A 26,178-nucleotide genomic window follows, 5' to 3' on the forward strand; every position below is an offset into this window, starting at 1 on the left:
AACTGTCAACAGTTCACAAATATTTATTAATCATTAATAAATATTTAATAACAGTTCATAAATTGTACTTAATAAATGAGTTAATAACTGTTAATAAATATTTGTTAACTGTTAACAAATATTTATTAACATTTAATAAATTATATTCAATAAATAATTTATTAACTGTTAATAAATATTTATTAAATCCTATGTTACATTCTCAAAATTTGAGATATTTAATTTTAATTTTTTCCAGGTTTAGCCGCGTTAGGTAGTCGATAGACTCCAAGTGGGCCTTGTCACTAACCCTCTCTCAAAATTATAAGAACTTTAGGAATGATTTTATTAGAAATAAATCAACAAAATTTCGTTAGTTAAAATATATTGTAAAACTTAATAATTTGGGTGGAGTCAGTTCATCTCCGAACATAAGTCCGTGGCCGAAGGTGTTCATCGGCTGACTTACTCAGGCTGACTGCTCTGGATTTGCATCCAGAATACAAAGAATTATAAAAATTTATAAAATTGGCAACGTTGCATCTCAGGTTACCCTAGAGAAGTCGTCAGAGTCCAGCTCTCACAATGTCTAGGCTAGAGCCCGGCGACTCTCTTATCACATGCGATTTCTGTTACTTCGCTGATGATGAATTTTATTCATCACCCACGAAGCAGTTAAAATGGTTGAATTAAAAATTCAATTAAATATTATAAGTTTAACGGGAACGTAACACCTATAATGTTAAAAAATCATTTATCAACCGTTAAGAAAGCTTATTACATATAATTGAATCCTTCTATTAGTGCATGTCTAATTCAACTTAGAAGGGTAAAAACCTCCAGCTCTGATCAGGACTGATATATTTTGGTTCATGTATAACTCACCATGTTATAAATTGATTCAAACATAAATATGCATGACCATGCATATTCATGTCTGACAAAGCCTTATCGTCCTTGTTTTTTGAATGAATAAAATATTCAATATTGTCGATGATATATATACGTCAACAATCAAATATATTACTTTATGGTCAGCGTGGACGAAAATTTTTATTGAGCCAAAAATTGTCAAAGTTCAAGTTCATAATACTAAATCAAGAAGTTAATCTTAACTCCTTTCAACACTATGGAATTTCACAAAATCTCTTGAAACTTCTGTTTTTAGAATATTACAATAGAAGAAAAAATTGCATAAGATACCTGAAATTTTATAAAGTTTTAAATAATTTCGTGAAATTTGATAAAATTACTATTTTCAGTTCCTAGTTGTGATTATACGTAGTTCAATCAAATTTTAGCAAGCCTTTTATAAGAACATTACAAAATTTAATGATTTTCCTTAAATTTCATGAAATCTCACAAAATTCTATAAATTCTTCTGAGACGTAAGATTTATATAATTCCAGCTCTCCAATTCAGAATGAAATTCCAGAATGATAAAATCAATATTTTCCGTCATTCAAGTCCTAATATATCTGTTAGCTATTAGATGTTAATGATTTAGACAAATGAGGATCATTCTAGACCTTTACTCGAGAGGACCCGAGTTCAATTTCAACAATAAGCCTAAAAAATTTTCATTAAACTCTGCCACCTAATAGCCATCTTAACTGAAACTTGCTATCAACTTACATCCGCAATCTGAAGCCAACTTAACGGAAAGAGTTAAAAAGCGAGCGATTTCAGTTATGTTGCATATAAGTTACTCTGCAATTTGACGTGACGACTTGCTGTCCAAGTATTTCAGTCAAGTTATAGTAAAATTGATCATATCTGATCAGGTTTGATCATTTTTTCCCGGGAGTATATAAAAGTTTCAAAAATTAAATTTTCACTATGTAATATCTCTAGAACTATATTGTTCATTGATTTCATTCAACTCTAATTGATGCAGATTGATATGACTATTAACCTATCCAAATTTAAAAACAATCCCAAAGAACACTCACTTGGGGATAGTACTATACCTTAACAGTCGGTACGTACGATTGCAGTTTCATATTTCTCATCTAAACAAAGACGAATTTTGAAAAAAACGCTCTGCTACGTAATAGATTTTTTAAATTATCTGTTTCGTAGAAGAGCGTTTTTTTTCGAAATTCTCATTTGTTTAAAAGGAAAACAAATCTGCAGTAGCTTTATAATCATGATTGCAACAAAGATAGTACCTTTTTCCGTAGTGCGTGCGACGCGAGAAAAAGAGAGGACCGGCTATCAAATGCTGTCAATGAAATTGGTACAATACTATCATATGAGTTATATTCATTAGATGTTATTCAGAACATATATTTATTGAAAACACTAGATAATACCTTATTACTTTTTTTGTGTTTATGAAAATTATCTTTCCGTCGATTAAGCATGAGAGACTGATCAATGATTAAAGAATCATAAAATGGCAGGGCAAAAATTCGATGAGTAGTAGCTAATCTTTCACAATAACTGGTCCATATATGCACAGTAGTCCATACTTGAGACAACAATATCAATAACCATAGTAAGCATTGCCACTGTAAGAATGAAGCTGCCATGACGTTAATTTTTGGGCTTGTGAAAAATAAATAATCTCCAATCAATCCATGAAAGGCACATGGATTGTTTTCACGTAAAATACAGACAATGATCATAACAATGAAGCTTACAGAGGTGACTAAGCTCAAAGGAAGGGCAAATCCAAAGCGTTGCATGAGAGTTTTTACAGCAAATTTCCCTGCGAATTCAAATTAAATATCCTTAAAATCATGGAAACATATATATCAAATATTATAGACAAAATATAGATTGGTTTTAATCTAATGAATTCAATCTAAATAAATCTTTTTTTTTTTTTGCTTTTGTTGAAAAGAATTAATTAGCTATACTGCAAAGGTACATGAGAATTTTCATCCTTGAAGTCTGTAATGAGGAGGTGCTTAATTATCAATTTTAAGCGTAATCACCAGTAAAATAATATAATATATACCTGCAGAATAAAGGACGAAAGATGATAAAGCATGACTGAATAAAACTACTAATAGCATTGATGAATCAACTGTAATAAATGCTGCTGTTTCTTCAGTTATATTATTTTGTGGAAAGTCGCTTCCATTATTAAATGAGCTGCTTAAAATGATGTTGTATTTTATTCTTCCTGGGAAGCAACTTAAATATTTATTGATGTTTATATTTTTGTAGTAAACAATTAGAATCGAGGCACTGAAAAAAGTTGAAATTCTGAGTATAGCTGTTATTCCTTGTTCGTACCCTCGGCATAGTTTTAATCTTTCTTTAACACTGTTGAGATATCTAATGAATCCTTGAAAAAATTATTATCATTAAAAATATTTTTTTTACTTTTCTGATATCAATGATTCATACCAATGTCACTTTTTCCAGTTACATAATTTGGCCACCAACGAAGAGAACAAAGCAATAAAATACACGGCAATATCCAGCAAGTTTCATTATCAATTTCACTTAATAGTAATATTAGTACTACACCACCAGTTTGGATTACCAATAATACTGTTTTGAAAATGAACCTCATTATAGATTTACGTTTCGTTTCCCTCTGAAATTTGCAGCAAGCTAGCAAACCTGTTTTAAGTACCGCGTGTTTTATCCATTAAAAAAACATTTTCAATTAATTTGATATAGCTGAGATTCAAATAAATCAAATGCTACTATCATTTCTTAATTTAAAACAAAACTTTCTACAAGGGAAAAAAATCAGTAGAGGCTACACAGTAAATCGCTTCAGATAATCGAAAAAAAAATTTGGCAGTCATGATTAAAATCAGAAATAATTACTCTCTGTTGGACTGTTCGCTGTAAAGAATTTTCAGAGTAAAAGTGGAGTGATTTGTAAGTGAATGCGGAGTGGATGGTTTTCAATCAATTTACTCCGAACGGGAGTACAATTCACTCCGCAAAGTAAATTATATATTTTTTCCAAGGAATATACCATAAAAAGATCATACCATAAAAGATGTTTTTAGCCATTTAAAAATTTTAAAATGTGTATTTAGAGATTTCTTAAATGACAATTGATGGAACATTTTTTAACTCCTGTTAAAATTTTAATGTACAAAATTTTTAACTTCCCGTTAAGAAAATCGAAGATTTTCAAAAATTGGGAAGTTATTAATTTTACCCCGTTTTGAAAAAATCGAGTTTTCATCAGATCTCGACGTTTTGAGGTCCTAGGACGCTTCCCTGACTACTCCCGCGATGTTGTCACTCTCTCTCTCTCTCTCTCTGCGCGCGCGCGCGTGTGTGTGTGTGTGTGTGTGTGTGTGTGTGTGTGTGTGTGTGTGTGTGTGTGTGTGTGTGTGTGTATGTGTGTGTGTGTGTGTGTGTGACTTATAACTTTTGAACGACTGAACCGATCGGAACGAACTAAACGGCGTTCTAAAGAGTTCCCTTGAACTTAGATATCCTAAGAATTTGAACTGATTCGGACCGATAGATTTTAAGAAATCTTGAAAAATCTCAAAAAAATAAGAAAAAAATCATTTTTGAAAGTGGGTTATTTGGAATATCTTTTAAACGGCTCTATCGATCGACTTCAAAAACTAATTCGCCCTTAAACTTGAGAAACCACGCCGATCATCGCTAATCCGGTCAAAATTGGTTGATTCATTCGAGAGATATCGTGAACGAAAGAAAACCGAAAAAAGTGTTTTTTTGACATAACTTCGTAATTTCTTCTCGGATCGTTTTTGATGATGTAGAATAATTTCATAGCTTAAAAAATCGCGTCAGTCGCCGCCAACAACGGGAAAATCGGTTGATTGGTTCGAGAGATATCCTCGATAAAATATTTGGAAACAAGTGTTTTTTTAACATAACTCCGACATTTTTTGGAATAACTTTTAAACGGCTGCACTGATCGATTTCAAAAACTAATCAGCTATTAGCATGAAAAAATTACGTCGATCGCCGTCAAGCCGGTCAAAATTGGTCAATTCGTTCAAAAAATATCATGAATAAAACAAAACCAAAAAAAGTGTTTTTTTGGAATTACTCCAAATTTCCTAGTTTTATCAATTCAAACTTGAAGATTCATCATGAAACTAAAAAAATTGCGTCAAATACTGCCAACCGCGTGAAAATCGGTTGATTTATTTAAAAGTTAGTGCGGTTTGAAAATTTAAAGAACATTGTTCTATGATACTTCTATCAAACTTTTAAGCTCGAAGAGCTCAAAATAACACATAAATTGTATTTTTGAGCTCGAAGAGCTCAAAAACATCATTAATGCAGTTTTATGCACCTAGGCATGGAATTAGCGGGAAGTTGGACGGATGGTCTTCAGGGTCTACCGTATTCCTAATGTTTTTTATACAAATCAAAAAAATTGTTATGTCCGCCCGAAAAGCGTACACTTCTTTTTATTTTTCTTTAAGTTAATTTTGACATGCATCTAAGCTTAACAAAATTGACTTTTTTTTTTAACATAGGTATTAAAAAAAAATTTTGGGCTTAAATGACTGACTATGTTGAAGTTTCTCTGATTCTACAAAGATGTTTTCATCACAGTTTTCCATGCAACGAAAACATTATTTTTCTAATTTATGACTCTTTTGTTTGTGTATTTCTGAGAATGCTCATTAAGATTAAATATCCTCTGAAATCTACGTACACTGCAACTGGCCTTATCATTAGTTACCAACAATGCGATTGAGAAAAAATCATTCAAAAAAAACACTCCTCTCTTCGAACTCAAAATATCACTAAAATAATCAAAAATTAGGAAGCTTCGAGCTCTAAAATATAATTTTCGAATCATTTCGAGTTCTCCAAGCACCGAAATCTAATAGAAGTTGAATAAAACACTATATTGTAAATTTTCAAACCGCAATAACTTTGAAAAATTCGATTTCGATCGAATTCGCAGCGATCGACGTGATTTTTCGATGTTAGAGCTGATTAATGTTTAAAAACGATCGATGAAGCCGTTTAAGAATTTTTTCAAAAAAACTACATTTGAAAAAATGTTTTTTTGTAGTTTTTTTGAGATTTCTCAAAATCCACCGATCCAAATCGATTCTTTGTTAAGTTTGATCAAGCCCTTTCGAATGGAGCCAACCGCGATGGAATCGGTCGAGCCATTCAAAAGTTATAAGAGGGTCACAGACATACATACATACATACACCCACACACACACACACACACACACACACACACACACACACACACACACACACACACACACACACACACACACCTCGTGTCGGGCTTGTGGGGTCCCGCATCGGGCGCCTCTCTAGATGACGGATAGGGGAATGCCATACGTCATACCCACATACATCAGGTATCGAAGAAATAAAATACTCGAGGTGGACCAAAACCTAGCAAAAAATGATATGGAAATGTCACAACAATTCCAAGCATCGTTTACAGTACAGGGGATGGATACCACAGTACCGGCGAGGGAAGGCGTGCAAACGGGCCTGAAGTCGTCGTTATTAAGCGACCATTAATCGGACAACGGAGTGAACCCCATGGCTCCGCTATCTAAGAATGCTACAGGGAGTACGAAAACAGCCAAGATGGACAGGGGACAGCCAATGCAAGTTCCACCAAAAAGTGGAGGACCTTTTGCTCCCGTCACTATTCAAACCTATCGAGGAAGGATTAACCTGCTTTGACCGCCACCGGCGAATAGTCACCAATGGAGAGGCTCGGTAGCAAGATCGAAGAATTAACTGACTTCATAAAAGACAAGAAGAATCTCCATCATGAGATCGAAAAACTGGTTACGTCTATTGGTATGGTATATAGGCTGGCCAACAAATCATCAACGACATCAGCGACAACCACTCAGACATCTCCGTGGATGACCACCAAACCACAGCCACTTTTGGTTACTCCTGAGAAATTGCCACCGCAAAGAAAGCACAACAGCAAGAAGAAGCAGCTTTCCACGCCCAGACCTTCCTCAGCAAGTGAAAATCCAGGACAGAAGAAAACTGCCTGAGAGAACACATGGATCAAAGTGACTCGGCAACAGAAAAAGAAAGTAAAAGAACAGGAGCCAGCTGCACAATCTACTGAAGCCTAAAACCAGCCAAGTAAAAGTGCCTCAAGGAAACTGAGGAGGAAGAAGACAAGAACGAAGGCCGTGCTTGTCCAACCAGCTGAAGGGCGAACGTACGCCGATCTTCTCAAGGAAATAAAGGCCAAGGTTAACCCGACAGAGATTGGAGTAGACATGAAGTCTATCAAACAAACGAAGCGCGGGGGCGTTCTCCTAGAAATGGGTCGCAAGACTGAAGACACTGCTGCTTTCACGGTCGCGATAAAAACAGCATTTGCTAACATCAGTACAGTCAGAACGCTCACACCAAAAACAACGATCGAAATCCTTGACTTGGATGGAATCTCTACCGAGAACGACGGTCGTGAAGCACTCAAACGTGACTTTATCGACAGCCTGAAAATAAACCGTGTAAACTCGACAAAACCTACACCATGAAGCAATCGGGCAGCCTTCTGCGAAATAGACGAAGCTAGCGCAATCAAGATCCTTGACAAGGCCAGTATAATGATCGGATGGATTGACTGTCGCATACGCCCAGTTGCGAAAGTAACCCGATGCTTTAAATGCCTTGGATTTGAGCACCAAACAAGAAACTGTACGGGACCGGACAGAAGCAAACGTTACTATAAATGTGGCGGAGAAAACCACAAGTCCGTAAACTGCATGGAGAAGCCAAAATGATTCCTATGTACATCAGACAAAGATACTCAAGATGGCTTATGTCATATAGCCGACTCCAGGACTTGTAAGGCATTCCGCACCGCACTTGCCGAAATCACGAAAAAGCAGATATGACGCGCTTATTACAAGGACACCTGAACAGGTGTGCTTTGGTGCAAAATCTACTGCGCCAACGTATCTTCGAAGACAAAATTGACATCTGCCTTATCTGCGAGCAACATCCAAAATAGAGCATGGTTTCATTAGAGCATTCGTCTGGATCAAAACCCCCACGACCTATGAGCGTCTACCTTTCACCAAATGAAGGAATTCGGGTGTTCCGACAAAAAATGGCAGACATAGAAGACGCCATCGGCAAGTTCAACGAGATCGTGGCTGGCGATTTCAACGCGAAATCGGCTGAATGGGGTGCTCACTTCTCTGACACTAGAAGCAACAAAATAACAGACTTTGCCGCAAGACTCGACCTCATAGTGCTGAACACCGGAAATACTACGACTTTTAGAAGACCAGGATACTGGGAATCTATCCTCGACATCACGTTGGTGACTCCAAGAATCGCAAACATGATCGAGGATTGGACAGTATCAGAGGAATACAGTGGCAGTGAACACCAACATGTGACATTCAGCATTGGATTAGCACCTGTTTCGGTACCACGTCGTGATTATCTACCACGGAAATGGATTGCCTGGAAGCTCGATTTAGAGGCACTATGAACTTCTCTGACCCGAAGCTCGTCTCGTTTTCAGAACAACCTGATTCCGAATACTCATTACAAAACAGAAACATTAGTGTCAAAAGCGATGGAATCGATCGTCGCTTCATGCGATGCTTCTATGCCACGGATGAAAAAGCAAGGCTTCCATAGGCCGGCATACTGGAAATCTCAAGACATAGCAGAACTTCGGGAAAAATGCCACGAGCTACGTCGGCTAGCAACAAAAGCTGCGAAACACTCCCCAATCAAGATCTATATTCGAGTGAGAACAAGCAAGCCGAAAAGAACTTGAATCGAGCTATCAAAGCAAGCAAAGCGAAATTGTGGCAAGAGATCTGTTACGACCTCGATAAAGATATTTGGGGTAAAGCCTACAAATTGTTGCTAAGGAAAGGCTTTACCAGAAACCCCGAAACCACCTGCCTTAATGAGCAGCATCGTAACTGAGCTGTTTCCCAAACACCTACCGCGGGAAAAAAGACATTAAATGAAAAACAGTAAAACACCTTTCACAATCAAGGAACTACAGGATGCGGCGAAGACTCTCAAGACAGGAAAAGCACCTGGCCCTGATGGTGTCCCGACATCAGTGATCAAGATTGTAGCCCTAGAATACCCAGATATAATACTGAACGCTTACAACGCATGCCTAGCAACCGGCACGTTTCCAACGGCCTGAAAGCGGCAGAGATTGGTTCTGTTAGACAAAGGCAAAGGTAGCCCTGTAACACCCTCGTCGTTCAGACCACTCTGCATACTGGACATCGCTTTCAATAGTCTTCAACAGCGCAAACTAGGGTGACATTGTAGATGCCTTGGAGCACAAATTTGACGCGAAGCCGAAAAATTTGGCAATAGTCGATGACTATCTTAACGAAAGAACGCTGATAGCAGAAACAACGCAAAGCCTACAAGAATATGACATAACGTCTGGCGTGCCGCAAGGTTCAATCATGGGGCCTGACCTATGGAACGTGAACTATGACGAACTCCTAGAAATCCCGTTACCAAATCAAGTGAAACTCGCGGACGACGTCACGGCTACGATAGTAGTGGACAGTTCTGAGGAAGCAGAACTACTTGTTCGAGAAACCATCGACGCCGTCGAAAATTGGCTTGAGAAACACCACCTGAAACTCACTAAGCAGAAAACCGAGTTCATCGTCTTGACTCGACAAAAGTGGTTCCCAAAATTTTTCGTCGTCGACATGGGTGGGACAAAATTGACATCTACGAGGGCACTGCGTTATTTAGGGGTAGTGATCGACGAGAAGTTGTCTTTCCGAGAACACCTCGAAAACGCTTGCACGAAAGCAAACAAGACAGTGTCCAGCCTGTCGAGAATCATGGCCAACACAGTGGAGCCACGAACTAGAAAAAGGGGGGTGCTTCTAGAAATAGTCCACTCTATGTTACTTTACGGAGCAGAGATATGAACGGATATCCTTAAACAGAAGACGTACCGGCGAAAGATAGTGGCAGTGCAACGACGACGAGCGCTCAGTCACCTGTGCCTACCGCGCGGTTTCAGAAGCAGCCGTATTGGTCATAGCAGGTGCCGCGCCAATCGATTTACTAGCATTAAGAGAACGAAAATCTACTATGCTAAAACAGATGGTGACAACTCTAAGGAGGTATGAACAAAGATAAAGACGGAAACTCTACATGAGTGGCAGGACCAATGGACATCCGGGGAACCAGGCAGATGGACGGTACGCCTGATTCCGGAATAAACGTCTGGCTTTCTCAGAAGCATGGAGAAACGGACTTTTTTTTGACCCAGCTATGAACGGGACATCGACAGTTTAGCGCCTATCTTTTCAAGATGGGTTTGCATAGCATGACAACGTGCAAATACTGCCCGGATAAAATTGACGACACCGAACACACGTTTTTCGAGTGTGATCGGTGGAAGGACGACAGTAGCAGCTCCGAAGAAACTATTGGCTCTACGCTCTCTCCTGAGAGCTTGATAGCCTGCATACTCAGATAAGAAGATAACAAGAGAACTGTTCAGCTGTTGCAGCGTACGTGCAGCAGCTTTTGAAGAAAAAGCCGAAGAAAGGGACCAGTAACCAGGAGTAGGCGTCGTGGAACGCAACATGGACTGGATTGAAACAATTCTGACGCGGTTTCTATTGAGTCATCTCCGTACCATCCATGGAAGAAGAGAGAGGAGTTTTTTTTTTGGTGGGTAAAAATCCCACACTTCCGACCATCATTGTTCAATGATAGCGGTGTCTTTGGAAGATTTTTTGCACTTCTCCATAAGAAAAAAAAACATACATACATACATACATACATACATACATACATACTTACATACATACATACATACATTGTAACGGAGTACACGGGGCCTTCTTTATCCGGAGAAGGTCTCCGATCCGAGTTAGTTAATTATCGACCGATTCCCCCAGGGCACTGTGCTCCGAAGTACTCGCGCCAATAGTTGTAAGCTAGTGAGTAAGTCCCCGAGGTGGTAGCGCCGGCGCCGAGAAAGACAGTGGGGAAGACAGAGTGAAAAAGAAACGAACCAACAAATTTTGGTAAAATTTCATTGTGATCGAACGATCGAAGTAACAACATCGCAAAAAGGTTTTAGTCAGGTAATTATTTTTTATTCGCTCGCTCTAGTGGAACAAGTCGATGAATCTTGGATAAATTAAATGCGTGCTAGGCCGAATGTCAGCTCGCGTAAGTTTAATTAATGTAAGATATATTCTAATGCCAATTTGATGTTCTAGAAAGAACATATTATCTGAGGAGAAACCGACGAAGTGGTGATCAAGGACTGTGCCGCCAAAACAACACCTCACCAAGGAGAAAAATTGAAGAAAAGACGAGAAATCCAGGAGTTATAGCGTCGAGGGATTTTAGACAAAAACCCCAAGGAAACTCCAGGTACAATAAATACGTCTAAATAATTTCTCGGTGAAGCGGCATCAGCCAGGCCTTAATTCGGCTGAAGGTCATTGCCATTTTGCGTTCGGTCACAATCATTAGTTTAATAAAAATTTAATTAATTAATTTTACCAAAATTTAAGTAATTGGTCTAAGCAAAATTTAAGTACTCGTTAATTTAACTAAAATTGAAGTCATTAATTAAACAAAATTTGGGAAACTAAAAATTGTCCGAATAATTAAGAATTAATTTTGCAAAATAATTAACAACGAATTAACAAAATGTGTAAGGAAAAATTTCGTAAAATATAGAGAAAAGTCGGAATGAAATTAAGAATAAATTTAAGAACAAGTCAGAAATAAATTGCTAAATATTTAATTAATAATACCAGGAATTATTTTGGGTTATTAATCAACACGTAGGCAGAATCTGGATTAATTTTACTAGGAATTATTTCCGTTTGTTAATTCATGATTTTGGTGTCACGTGAGAAATTTGATCTCTGGTAATTGAGTTTAAGTAAAATCAGTTAATTTTGTGTCAATTAAAATCATTGAAATAATTTCAGTAAAATATTTTAGTAAAATCATCATACATACATACATACATACACATATACATACATACACCATCGTGGGAATAGTCAGACAAACTTCCTAGGACCTCAAAACGTCGAGATCCGATGAAAACTCGATTTTCGAATAACCGGGTAAAACCAACACCTTCCTGATTTGTGAAAATTTTCAATTTCCTTAGCAGGAAGTTAAAAAGCAAATGTAATCATTTTTAATATAGAATATAATCTTGCGACAGGATCTATATCTTCATTTATAAACAAAACATTGAATATTGTTTCCAAATAAATACATAATTGTCGGTCATCAAATTATCATACGGATACATTAATATGAGTGTGAATGTTAAAAACATGGAATAGTGGAGAGCAAGATAAATAGTACACAACTAACGACCAATGTGTTGGATGCCCTGATGTAAGTGATATAATATCATATCTCATACTCCAGGAAATCCAACTTTCTGGCCTTAGGGTGTAATATACTATTTCTTATTATTTCGAAATGTAATGTTGATCAAGTTATATTCAAAAATTTTTAGTGAATAATGAAGTATATTGAATTATATCATTGATAAGTTGAAATCATAAATTTTGTTTTGTTATTAATTAATCTATTATTTTTTTCTCCTATTCGGTCTTCTGTAACTTCGTTTCTGTTGAGCTTAGGAAAGAAATGAACTATACCAATTTTGTAGAAAATTTAATTTTTTACAAGAAAGAGCAAAATTGAAAAAAAAATTCATCCGTATAGTTATTTTAAAAATAAGAAAAAAAAAGAAATTTTACAATGTTATTTATGTTACGTCTCGGTTTCCTCACAGGTTTGTAGGTAGACGGTAGACCAACTAGAGCTGGAGATAAAGATGTTACGACCTCCAGAGTCGTAAGTAGAAGGTTCTCGAATTAACTCCGAAATAACTAGCTTCGGTGAATTTAATTAATAAATAACTTTATTTAACTGTTTAAAATATACGTTTAATGAATATGATTTGACAACTGCCGTGAAGTACGTAATAGTGTTTCGTAACCGTAATTAATACTCTCACGACAAGTATAAATTATGAAGAGCCTTAAGTGTGAGACGTTAAGATTAAGAAGCCGTAGCAAAAAGACAAGCCCCGAACTACCCGTGCACCCTGCTTATATCCCCGTGGAAGGGCCGCGCCCTGAGGGGAGTAGGGCTGCGTATCAGGCCCCGAATGTCCTATTCTCCTGAGTTGATATGCGTGGCATTTCCGAGTCCGACTCGGATGATCCGCGCTGACTCAACTCCGGAGTCCAGGACGCACAGGCGTTCGTTATCATTATTTATTTAGAACATTCCTCGAACGTTCTCGAATATACTTATGTACTCCACGCTAGTTGTCTTACAAAATGAATCATTTACCATAAACATTCTTCGTGAGAAAATGTTAATGTAAACTTAAAAATATTTTGTTTACTCAGGTGTTGGCTGAGTTTCACTTTTCTTATCATTTTCTATTTCTATATTTAGTATTTAATGTTTAACATTTGGAATTCTTTACTTATCATTTAACATTATATTTATAAAAAAATGAATGTTTATGAAATTATTGTACAATTGTTAGAGTTTAAATTAGCCCGCGTATTTGCTATCAGAGACATCTGCGAATGCAGGTGGGGACGTAACATTTAAATGGAAAAGGACACCCCCCCCCCATGCGCTAGCTCAATTTTTGAGATATTGAGCTCAAACTTTAGAAAAAATTTTTTTATTATGTTGAAGAAACTTTTGAAATACGCTCAATCGAAAAAAAAAAGTTATTTTGACACAGTCTAATGTGGACATCGTAGATACGTCATATTGATATCATAAATGTGATAAAAAAAATATCACACTTATCTCGTAATTACGTCATATATATCATCTCAGTCTGACGTCAGGAAGTAAGAAATCATGAATCACTTAATGTTATAATTATTAAAAGAGATTTACTAGCGCGGTTCTACAACTAAAATCGGTAACATTTACCGACAAAAATCGGTAGCCTCTACGGAAATAAAATAGGTTGAGCCAATTTAATTTATCTTTTACCTAGTAATGATGGTATCAAGTGCATGAAACTGCTGACAGAAAGAGCCAGTATTGAATTCAATTTTGGTAAAATTACAAGAAAAAAAACGGCCATAGCTGCTGAATGGATCCCATCTATTATACAGATAATGCTTATATCAGTAATATAAGGTAATTTTTTTTTTTTAAATAAGCAATCGTAAATTGCTCCAATAACAGCCAATATCTCTGGAGTACAAAATGCCAATACAACGCACCAATACCATGTAATACGTCCTTCTTCTGGAACATTAACTAGAAGCTGTCGAATTTCTGAACGTTTTTCTGCCACAAACAATAAAATTTTATATGTAGGTTTTATATAAGATACTTTTCGCTGAGCGAATATTTTTCTCATTATTATCATTATAGGTATGCTAGATTTCTGAACACCGCGAAAAGAAAAATAAATCTCAATTTTTTTTTTTAAATATCTTGGGAGGTATTCTAGTATAGAGGGATGAATTTTAGGTACTTTTTTGAAATGCCGTAAAAAAGGCAACCAATACTTTTACTATACATTTTTTGATAAGATATTTTTAAGTATTCTAAGAATACATTTAAAAAAATTAGGATAACGGTTGGCCCTAAAAGCCATCCCTGCAACTTTACGCTAATTCCATATCTAAGCGGCTAAAATTGCACTTATGACGTTTTTGAGCGGTTCGTAATAAAATCGAAGACTTAGAAATGAAGACTTAGAATGACATCAGAAAATTGGTTGGGTCTATTGCTACAGCATATAGATTGGCCAACAAAGCACCAATAACGTCAGCGTCAACAACCCAAACATTTCCGGGGATGACCATAAAATTACAGCTCTTGGTCATTCTTGGCAACTCTTGGTCATTCCTGAGAAACCACATCAGCACAGAAAAGACAACAACAAGAAGAGGCAACTGTCCACACCCAGCCTTTCTTCAGAAATCAAGAAGCCAGCACAGAAAAAGATAGCTCGGGAGGACACCTGGATCAAAATGACTTGGCAAAAGAAGAAAATGGAAGAAAAACACGAAACAGTGGCTCCCTACTAAAGCTTAAAAGCCGCCAAGTAAGGGTGGCTTTAAGAGACCAAGGAGTTTTTGAGCAACCAACTAAAGGGCGAATATACGCCAATCACCTCAAGGAAATGAAGGTCAAAGTTAACCCGACAGAGACTGAAGTAGACATAAAGTCTATCAAACAAACGAAGCGCGGGGGCATCCTTCTAGAAATGGGTCGCATGAGTGACGACACTGCTGCTTTTACGGCTGCGATAAGAACAGCAACCGCTAAGTACGGCATCAGTACGGCCAGAACGCTGACACCATAGAGATTCTTGATTTGGATGGAATCTCTACCGAAACTGAAGTTCGTTTAGCTCGCAAGAGGGACTTAAAGACGAACCTAGAGATCAAACGGGTCAACTTGACTAAAGTTACACCACGAGGCCAACGGGCGACTTTTTGTGAGATGGACGGCCAACGCAATCAAGGCCCTCGACAAGGCCCGTATAAAAATTGGATGAGTTAACTACCGCGTTCGCCCAGTTGTAAAAGAAACACGCTGTATCAGATGCCTCGGATATGGGCACGCAACGAACTCCTGTAAGGGGTCTAACCGTAGCAAGTGCTGTTTTAAATGCGGGAGAGAAAGCCACAAAGCTGTAGACTGTGAACAGCCAAAGTGCTTCTTATGTCTGACAAACAAATACACCAAGGACAGAATGTGCCACATTCCTGGCTCTGGAGCTTGTACATCATTTCGCGCTTCTTTAGCCGTAGCTACAAGTGCGCAAAAATAATAAGAGTTCTTCAAAGAAACCTGAACAGGTGCATGCTCGCACAGAACCTGCTTCGTAAACGGGTATTTGAAAAAAAAATTGATATCTGCATTATCTCTAAACAACATTTAAACCTTCAAGATAGGCCATGGCTCGCAAATAAAACCAGCATGGCAGCAATATAGATTGTGAACACAAGGAACGCTACCGTGGACGTGGAGTAGGCTTTATCTGGATTTATACTTCCACAACCTACTTCATGAGCGTCTACGTCTCTCCCAACGAAGAGATTAGTGTGTTACGACAAAAACTGGCGAACATAGAAAACGCCATCTCCAAGTTCAACGGCAAAATCATTGTAGCAGGTGCTTTCAACGCAAAATCGGCCGAATGGAGCGTTGCCTTATCCGACATCAAAGGAAATGGCCGACGTTGCAGGAAGGCTCAGCCTTATAGTTCTAAACAACGAAAGTACCACTACCTTCAGAAGACCAGTGTACCAGGAATCAATTCTGGACATACCGATAGGGACGTTTGAATTGCTAGTCAGATCCAAAACTGGAAGGTGTCAGAGGATTTCAGCGGCAGTGACCACCAATACATCAGATTCTCCATAAAGAGAAAGTCTGCCCTCTCACTACACAGACGAGAGAAAAAGCGCCGATGGAATGCTAGGAAACTCGATCTAGATACTCTAGGGCAGTTGCTGTTACTGGGCTGGACAAAGATCAAACCCTGCTGGGCTCCTCCGTCCAGAGCGGATACTGAAAAACTGGTCGCGAAAACGATAAGAGATCTCATCTGCTTGCGACAAGTCTATGCCATGAGCGACGCAACAAGGCCTACAAAGACCGGCATACTCGTGGACGCCAAAAATCAGTCGCTGATCAGCGGAAAAGATGCCTCAAACTCAGACGGCAGGTATCGCAAGCCGCCAAAGACCCTGACGTACATAATGCGTATTCAAACGAGTATAAAAGGCCAAGAAAGAGCTGACCAGAGCTCTCAAGGCGAGCATATCTCGGCTGTAGAAGGAGATCTGCGAAGATCTTAACAACGACATTTGGGGCAAAGCCTACCAAATTATCTCAAAGAAACTAGGACAAGCAGCACCGGAATCACCGAAAAGTCCCACTACGACAAACAGCATTATTAGCGAGCTCTTTCCGAAACATCTAAAACGAGAAAAAAAGTTCTATACAGTCGACAGAAAAATTCCACTCTTCAGAACTAAGGAATTTCAGGATGCAAATAGGACTCTTAAACCTAGGAAATCCCCTGGACCAGACGGTATCCCGACGTCGTCGATCAAGATCACAGCCGAAGATTATCCCTACAATTCTATTAGACAAAGGGAAAAGACCGCCTACAAACCCGCGTTCATACAGACCGCTCTGCATGCTAGACATCGCTGGAAAACTGCTAGAAAACCTAATCCAAGCCAGGATTCGGAAAGACATTTTTTTTTTTTCGATTGAAAATAAAAAAATATCTAAATGTGACTTATTTTTTTTTTAACTTTCCACTGAAGTTTTTTTGAATCGTTTTTAAAAGCTTAAAAGCTAAATAAAATTGGATAAAAACAACCGTAAAGTATATTAGGGGCAAGGATTAAATTTTTTGTTAAAGAATTGTTTTTACATCGTTGAAAATCTAAATATTTTAATTATTTTCCTCGGTTTAGCGATTGTTTTCTTGAATTTTTAACCGTACAATGTGTCGATTCATCCGACGAAGAAAAAGACTTAACTTTCACCACAGAATTAAAAAATGGTGTAATTTGATGAATTTTTTGTGTCGCAGGTAATGGTTTAGCACTATTGAAGCATTCCTCTAATTTCTTTTTCAGTAATTTATACTCTTCGGTATTCAAAAACCTAACTTTAATATTTGTATAATTTATTTGCGTGTAATTTATTATAAATAAATACATACATATATAAACTTGTGAACTAATAGCGTTTTCTGAACCAGCTTGACGAACTGAGTCAGGAAATAGCAAAATTTTTCAAAAGTTGCGTCATGAGGACAAATGCAATAGTTAGATTTCTATGAAATCTACTAAAAAAAACCGGTTTTTTTAAAAAATTCATAACTTTTTTTGGGTTGGGTACCCTGATAAAAAAAAAGTTTTGAGACAAAGAAAAAAGTATTGAAAAATATTGGTTTTCTAGTCAATCCAATACTTTTAAATACTTTTTTCTTTGTCTCAATACTTTTTTTTATTTAGGGTAAAAAAATCTGAAAAAATTCAGAAAAATGTCTTTGGTAGGATAGAAAATGTTAAAAAAGTTACAGTGAAATCGAAGGGGGTCGGGTCAAAACCTCGGTGATTTGGCATGAAATGCTCCATAATTACATACATACATACATACATACATAGATACATATACATACACAGATAGATACATACATACATAGATATACATACACACATACACATATACATTAGGGTGTGCCAAAATGTAACTTCCTTGGAGGACCTCTTAAAATTGGAATTTTGAGTTCCGCTTTTAACAGGGGCTGTGTTTGGGCATTTTCTGCAATATTTTGAGAGGAGAGGATTTATTCGATTTTCATAGAATTTTTAACAGTAGATTTATTTGGGTTTTTCCGGCCAAATTTTGAATTTTCAGCGGAAATGCCCAAACTAAGCTTCTGCTAAAAAATTCTATGAAAATCAAAAAAATCCAGACAATTGTCTGCAGCGGGCGCTGACATCAGTTTTGTATCCCCCACTATGCCTTACTCATCCAGCGAATATACATATATACAAACATACATACATACATACATACATACATACATACATACATACATACCAATACAATCGTAGAAATAGTTAGGGAAGCTTCCTAGGACCTCCAAACGTCCCCGGGAAAAAATGATCAGACCTGATCAGACATGAACAGACATGAGTCTTCAGGCATGATCAGGCATGAAAAATGACCAGACCTGGTCAGGTCTGATCAGATCTGTTCATGTCTGACTCAATCGGTCAAAAAAAAAAAATAGATGTACCCGTGGGGATTCCAACCGTAGACGCCGCGCTCTCCAGCCTTACTTTATCTCTTGACCATATAACTTATTTTTACTTTCGAGGTATCTTTCAAACTACTTCAAGTAATTTAAATTTCATACATGACTAATCTTTACAGTTAAGTAAGTTAACTATGCCTAGTTTATTAATTATTAATAATTTATTATATATCAGAGTTATTTGTTTAAAACGGCTATGTATTTTTTTTGCTCCATTAACATGTGGCTCTATACACAGTAATAAAAAAAAATTTCCTGAAGGTTTATTCCAGAATTATAATTTTGTTGTTTTCTTTTAATTTTAAAGTTTTTTTTTTATTCAAAACGTATAGGTAACTAAGAATTATCTGTGTGTTCTACAATTCAGCAATCTTTCATACTACAGCAATGAACCAAGGCGTAGCTTAAGATAATAACAGACACCTTGAAAGGACTTATCGCCTATCGATATCAACTGATCTATTTTGGTATTTACAAGCAATCAAACTCAAACTTTTACTCAAAATCTTGTTTTTCGCGTATTCCTTGGAACACAGTAAGAAATTTTGTGTCATTGCGTCAAAAATCATAGTTAAAAATCATTGTTTTGGCATGGAAAATCAAAAACATTATGCTTAAGCCGATATTTTCAATGAAAGTTGTACATTTAAAATTAAGGGGTTATATCCACTTATAAGTTCGAAAAAATGTGTTTTTTTGTTAATTTTATCTGGAGAGGCTTCTTATTGAATATATACATAAAATATATGAACATTTAACGAATTTAACGTATTCTAATAATACATATTTTATTAATAAAAATATTGGATTCCGTCGTTCCTGTAGAAGATCTCCTGAAGGTCCTCCACAAAAAGGTGTCTGGCGGTGAGGAAGATATCTCTGATCCAAATTATTTTAAATAAAAAAAAACCAAAAGGATTACTTTTAGGATAGATAAATACAGGTAATGATCGAAGAAATAGCTAAAATTTTGATTTTAGACAAAATGGCGGCTTCCCAACAAAAAAAATCTTTTTTTGCACGAAAATTTACACTTTAAAGTGACTTAAAAAATCGAAATTTTTATCAGAAACTTTATTCCTTCGATCATTACCTGACAAAAGTATCTAAGAAGATCCTGTGAAAATTTCAAGTCAATCGGTCAAGCCGTTTCGGAGAAATATTCCTCACCGACTTTGAAAACATCGTTTCGAGAAAAACGCATTTAAAGTTTTGGCTATTATTTAAAGTTACGGTTCCGCCTACTTTCAAACGCTTGGAGACGTCTTTACAAATACGCTCATTACTCCGAAACTATTTACCGGATTACTTTGAAATTTACAAACAATATTCTCGAATATATATACATTCAAAATATGCAAGAAAAAAATTTTCGATTTTTTCAAAATTACAAATGGATGTAACCCCTCAATAAGGGGATAGAAATGAATGCGTCATACGGAACAACCCATACAAAGTTCGAAAACCGGCCCTCGGATGGCCCATCGACGGGCGAAGGATACTGATTGACGGCCGATCATTAGCGACTTTTAATGGCCCACGGACGGCTGAATGTCCAAATGATAATAACGGCCCATTAACGGCAGTTGATTATCGGCCGATTGTAAAAAAAGTTATCCGGCCGTTAATGGCTGATCATCGGCTGAGTATGTTAAAATAAAAAAAAAAAAAAAACTAAAAATTTAGCCGATATGCCGTAGAATTTTTTATTCCTATAATCGTATTGGCGCTATGAAGTCAAGTAGTAGAAGATGTAGTATAGGAGCGTCGATCCTAGTCGGATATTCTGAAAAAATTTTCAAGGTTAAGTGGAAGTGGGAATAGAACCTGGTTCGTCTGCGTGAAAGTCTCGATCATTACCGGCTGCGCTGCATGCTGGAATCTAACTGAAAAATTCTACTTAGCTATTGGAATGATTGAAATATATTTTATTACTGCATATACAGATTATGAAATTTATTAGTACTCAATTTTGTCGATTGTTGTATAAAGTTTTTAAAGGTTTGTAAAGGTCTGAAGACGATTATTTTTTTTTATTCTAAATTTAATTTGCACCAAACCTATTTAGGCTAATCCCTTATTAGAAAAAGAGATTCAAAAAGATTACCTCAATGTAAAGTGTATATCTATGTAGTAGTAAAAATCAAATCTTTTTCAATTTTTTCAAACAATTTTAATCTTTTTAAATCTCTTTTTCTAATAAGGGATAGTTGATCCTTCCAATAGTTATATGTTTGTTTCAAAAATTATGCCATCCTTTTCTCAAGTCAAACTTCGAAATCACATTTAAAATTTTTATTGTCTTGTATTATTTACTCATTATTTTTGTTTAGATCTACGATAATCTTGTATAAAAGTTTATATATTTTTTTTATTTATTTATATAAGTTTATATATAACTTCTATTTGGATCAATAATAATCTTAAATAAACATTACAATATCTTTTTTCCTTTTTTAAATATTATGCTTCGCGTAATGCATCTCCGAAAACCCAAATTTGTGTTATTATAAAATAATAAATTGGCCAAAAACAGCCAGACTTTGGGCAATAAATGGATATTAATTGCAAAACATTAATGTCCGCAATAGACGGCGACCAGCGTTTAACCAAGTATGGCCCGTTGACATATCCCTATAACTGGCCAATCGTTGGCTGCCAGATATCGGCCGATGGTTGGGATTGTTTCCATTAACGGCAACTTTGTATGGAAAATTAATTTTAAAAATAGAACCAAAAAAAAAATCAGACATGAGCAGACATGAGCAGGCATGAACAGGTCTGATCAGGTCTAATTTCAGGCCTGATAATACATGAACAGGCATGGTCAGGTCTGATCATTTTTTCCCGAATCGAGATCTGATTAAAACTTGATTTGCGAAAAACGGGGTAAATCCAATAACTTCTCAATTTCTGAAAGTTTTCAATTTTTTTTAGCGGTAAGTTAAAAATTATAAATTATCTTAGCGGGAAGTTAAGAAAGTGAAAAAATTCAAAACTCAAAAAGTTAGCCGATAAAGTGGGGGAAAGAGTCTCAAAACAATGGTAGCCAGGATTTTTCAAGTTCTACTGTGTGGATTTACTTGAAATTCAGTGTGAATCTTTTCTGTACACTTTTCTATTGTACTCACTATTCTTGGTTCCAAATTTAATTTTTGATTATTTTTAACAAATTTTAAAAACTTAAAAAAAGTGGGTCAAAAGTTAATTTTTTTTCAGGCAGCTGCCATTTTCTGAAAGAATTTTTTTTTAACTTTTTTTGTAGTGAGTACGATGGGAGCTTTACTCTAGATTAATGATCTTCTTTATTTATGTTTTTCTGATGTTTGGAGGGTTAGAATCGTGTTCACAGTTGCGCGCCATTTCTGAGACCCCCACTTCATCGATCGATTACTCTTGAAGTTTTGAATTCTTTCATTCTTTTTAACCTCCTGCTATGAAAATCAATCATTTAAAAAAAAAATTAGAAGTTATTGGTTTTATCCCGTCTTTTAAAAGTCGAGTTTTAATCATATCTCGACGTTTTGAGATCCTAGAAAGCTTCCTCGATGATTTTTAGTAGATTTCATAAAAATCTAACTATTGCAGTCTTTCTCATGGCACAACTTTTAAAAAATTCAACTATTTTCTGACTCAGCTCGACAAACTGAGTCAGAAAATATAGTTCGTTTAAAAGTTTATATATGTATGTATTAGGAAGTGTCAAAATTCAATTTCCGTAAAGAACCTTTTTAAATTAGAGTTTTTAGTTCTGCTTTTAACAGAAGCTGTGTTTAGCATTCCCTGAGATATTTTGGATTACGACGTTCATATTTGATTTTCATAGAATTTTAATAATTTTTTCCAGCTGTTGCGCAGATTCTCATGGCTGGAAGTGCCCAAATAAAGCTCCTGTTAAATATTCTATGTTTGTTTACGAAAAATTTCGAATAAAGTATTATTTCCAAATAACTTCGAAATTTATAATCCATAGTAGAAATGAAATCGAGTTTTTGGCTAGTAACTGGTCAGTTCGACTACTTGCCAGTTACTGTTTAGAGTCGAGTGAAAACTTAATTATTTCTACTAGCGATCGGATGGTGCCGATATCGCAAGTTAATTATTAGTATATGAAAAACTGCGCCGATCGCTGCAAAACGCATTATAATCGATCGATTTGTTTGAGAGATATTTAATTTTAAAAAATTCTAAAAAAAAAAAACACTTTTTTGACTTAACTTAAAAATTTTACGTCGTATCGTTTGGTAGGTTAATAAATAATTTCTCTGTGTTTGAAAAACCGCATCGAATGCTACTTATTTCATCATAAACAGTTGATTCGATCAGAAGATCAGTATAAAAGTATAAAAGTCGTATTTTAGAGCTCGAAGAGCTCAAAACTGGAATAGATAATATCTCAAGCGGTTTGTATTCTTAATATATCAATAAATATCGTATAAAAAATAGATAGTTAAAATATTGTTTGCCTTTTTTCTTTGGTACAAAAAATACCTAAAATTTATACCTCTACATTAGAATACCCCCTTAATATTCGTATTTTTCTACAGATAAATTGAATATTTTCTCACCATATTCATTATATTCACAATAAATTAATCTATCTTTCTGTTCTAATTGTGATATAGCAAATAAAATAGTTGTTTTTGCAATTACTCCACTCACAATAACGATGGTGAATATACTTGCATAAGCTATAACTCTAATTATCTGAAGACACAATTCATATAAACGTGTCTCAACCATGGATCCAGTTTTAGCTTTCAACGGAATGAAACGAAAAAGATCCCATCCATAAATCTCTTCTTGCTCTCTTCAACAAATTAGTCATAATAATTAATAATAATTTAAGTAATAACAGACAATAAAATTCGTTTTAATATTAAACTTTTACTCTAGACTGAATTATTAAATTTTCACAAATGGATCGTTTTAAGAAAAGTTGATAAATCTATTCTTTTTTAATGTATAGGGATCGATATTTTACTAAGAAAAAATTGTTTTTAAAATTTTAGGTTTTTACAAAACTTCGAAAAATCCGCATTTTTCGAAAATATTTTTATTTGACAACAAATTCTCTTAAAAACAAACTTTGATCCACTTTGTGGGTTGAGGTCCAACTATTTACTAAATGAACCCGAAAAGGCTCGATCAAGTACATTATTTTGAAGCATAAAAAAAATGCAAAAAATAAAACTTGGCTGTTTGCAAACAGAAATTTTAATACATACTTTTTGTTCTTGTCATTTTCATTTTCATTTTCAGAATCATCACAATCATTTAATCCAACAAAATAACTAACTCGTCGTTTTTTTTCACGATCTGCGGTAGGCATTATTGAATCTAGTAATAAGAAAAAAAAGATTAAAAATTCTTATTGTTGACCATAGTAATTCAACGTGAGAACTATTATTTTGAATTTTTCGTAGAGAGTGTTTGCTCCGAACGTTTATTATCTTTTTAATATCACGATTGATAAGATTTATGTAGTTATCAAGCGTCTGTTTACTTTGCGATCACATAGGTGGTATGAATCAGCTAGTTAATATAAAAAATCGTCAAAGAAAAATAATCGAAATACAGTCGATCCTGATGCGAAGAAAAACCTTAAATCGAACGCTGAATTGAAACTTAATCACCTTGAGTGGAAAGTTCTTAAAATATTTTTGACTTCATCGAACTCAAAAACCGTCTTTTTTAAGTAGCCATGTAGCTTTTAAAAATACCAATGATCAAAATTTAATTAATATATAGATAATTTCACGCCAAGTCTGAAAGGGTTATGGGGACAAATAGACCCTTTCAGAAAAATATGCTTGTTTGTTTTACTCATTCGTTAATTTGATTAAATTTATAATTTTTAATTATACATTAGGGTGGGCCAAAAAAGTGATAATTTGTTTTTTGTTTAGTTATAGTGAAAATATTGATTGAGATTACGAATCAAAAATTTTGTTAAAATTTGAGCTCTTAGTTTAATATTAAGAGGTGCCAGATTGCAATTTTTAGGTAGATTTCATTAAAATCTATCCATTGCATTGGCCCTCATGTCAAAATTAAGCCGGAATTTTGCTATGATATCATTTAACTAGTCGAGTATAGCTCAAAAATAATATTGGTTCAAAAGTTTATATATATATATATATATATATATATATATATATATATATATATATATATATATATATATATATATTAGGTGGGTCAAAAAAATCAACTATTTTTTTTTTTACAATTAATACGGAAAAATGGGTTACTAGGCACCTTAAAAAAATTCTCAACAAATATGAACTCTTAATTTTAATAGGAAGATCCTCCGCGTCGCAGTTTTTCATTTTTTCTCAGTCCAATAGAAAAAAATTCATTCCTCATCATTAATTGGTCGTACAGAAAAAATTTTTTTAAGAATTTTGTAGGAAATTTAATGCTCTACAAAAAAGGTATCTTATGTTTTTTCCGTAAACCTCACCATTTCACTAATATTGAAGATTTAAGATTGATTATTTTAAGTCAAATGTCACTTTTGTTTATGAATTTTATAACTCGACAAGAAATGGCTATTATTGAATGGGCAATAGAAATTTTTGTAGCAAATTAACTGCTCTATAAAAAAGGTATCTTATGTTTTGGCGATTAAATTAATCGTTCAAAAGATATTCATCATCAAACTTTCATGTATATCGATTTTAAGAGTTTTTGATTAAATAATCGAAAAATTTCAATTTAATCTATCAGTTTTGAGAAAATTTCATTTTTTGTCTTTAATGTAAGTATTATTTGAATTTTGTTTTCAAAATTTTTATTCAATAATTCCAAACTTTTTATTTTTCATCACTAGAAATCACGATCATGTTGTTTTTTTATAACGTCTTCAAAACGTCTTAAAAAATTTTTCCACTACAGCTGTATATTGTCCTTGGGAAAATTTCTTCTGTAGAGAATTTTTGTTTTGTATTCTATTTACTCTGTTTCCCTTGTGAACTAGCGCCACCTACATTTTTCTTTATAGTTATATTGTTTTTATTTGTTTACATTTTCTACAGCATTTCTAGTGTTTCCACAAGTTATGATCTTGTATATGTGATAAAACGATTAAATATTTACAAATTTTGCGGTCACTACATAAATTTATATATTTATCGAAAATATGGATAAGGAAATTCATTTGATCAGAAAACCCATGCAAAAATTTCAAAACGTAAGTTGCCAACAGTGAAAGAGGTTATGAGTGTTTTTTTATCAGCTCAAAGTGTTAAAATGTTCTATCAAACAAAGTGCTAAAAATGCAACTGATCAAGTTATTGAACTATGGAAAAACAACCAGATTCCGACTAGTGGATCAACTAATGTAATACAAAAATTCTTCGCTATCATAACCGATGGTTGAAATTGCAAAAATCTTTTGTGCGAAAAAA

At 35.1% G+C, this 26,178-nt stretch overlaps 1 protein-coding gene across 3 annotated transcripts in view; it reads right to left on the reverse strand.

Annotated features, from left to right (window-relative positions):
• Window positions 1-24,159, reverse strand: part of LOC141528094 (chitin synthase chs-2) — a 60,247-nt gene extending 36,088 nt beyond the window's left edge. The window contains exons 1-6 of one of the 3 annotated variants that reach the window (XM_074243954.1): window positions 23,995-24,159; window positions 23,335-23,576; window positions 13,948-14,250; window positions 3,340-3,558; window positions 2,945-3,277; window positions 2,295-2,692 (exon numbers count right to left, since the gene is read on the reverse strand). In XM_074243954.1, coding sequence (XP_074100055.1) covers window positions 2,295-2,692; window positions 2,945-3,277; window positions 3,340-3,558; window positions 13,948-14,250; window positions 23,335-23,576; window positions 23,995-24,098 — 1,599 coding nt within the window. In that variant the 5' untranslated portion in view covers window positions 24,099-24,159. Of the gene's footprint in view, window positions 1-2,294; window positions 2,693-2,944; window positions 3,278-3,339; window positions 3,559-13,947; window positions 14,251-23,334; window positions 23,577-23,994 lie in introns of those variants that run through there. The other 2 variants (XM_074243956.1, XM_074243955.1) reach the window with 2 other exon arrangements.
• Between the last annotated feature and the right edge of the window lie 2,019 nt (window positions 24,160-26,178).

This window comes from Cotesia typhae, unplaced genomic scaffold (genome assembly GCF_013202065.1).
Source record: "Cotesia typhae breed Kobodo isofemale line unplaced genomic scaffold, CoteBio_Ctyphae contig_42, whole genome shotgun sequence".
Taxonomy (NCBI): Eukaryota; Metazoa; Arthropoda; class Insecta; order Hymenoptera; family Braconidae; genus Cotesia; species Cotesia typhae.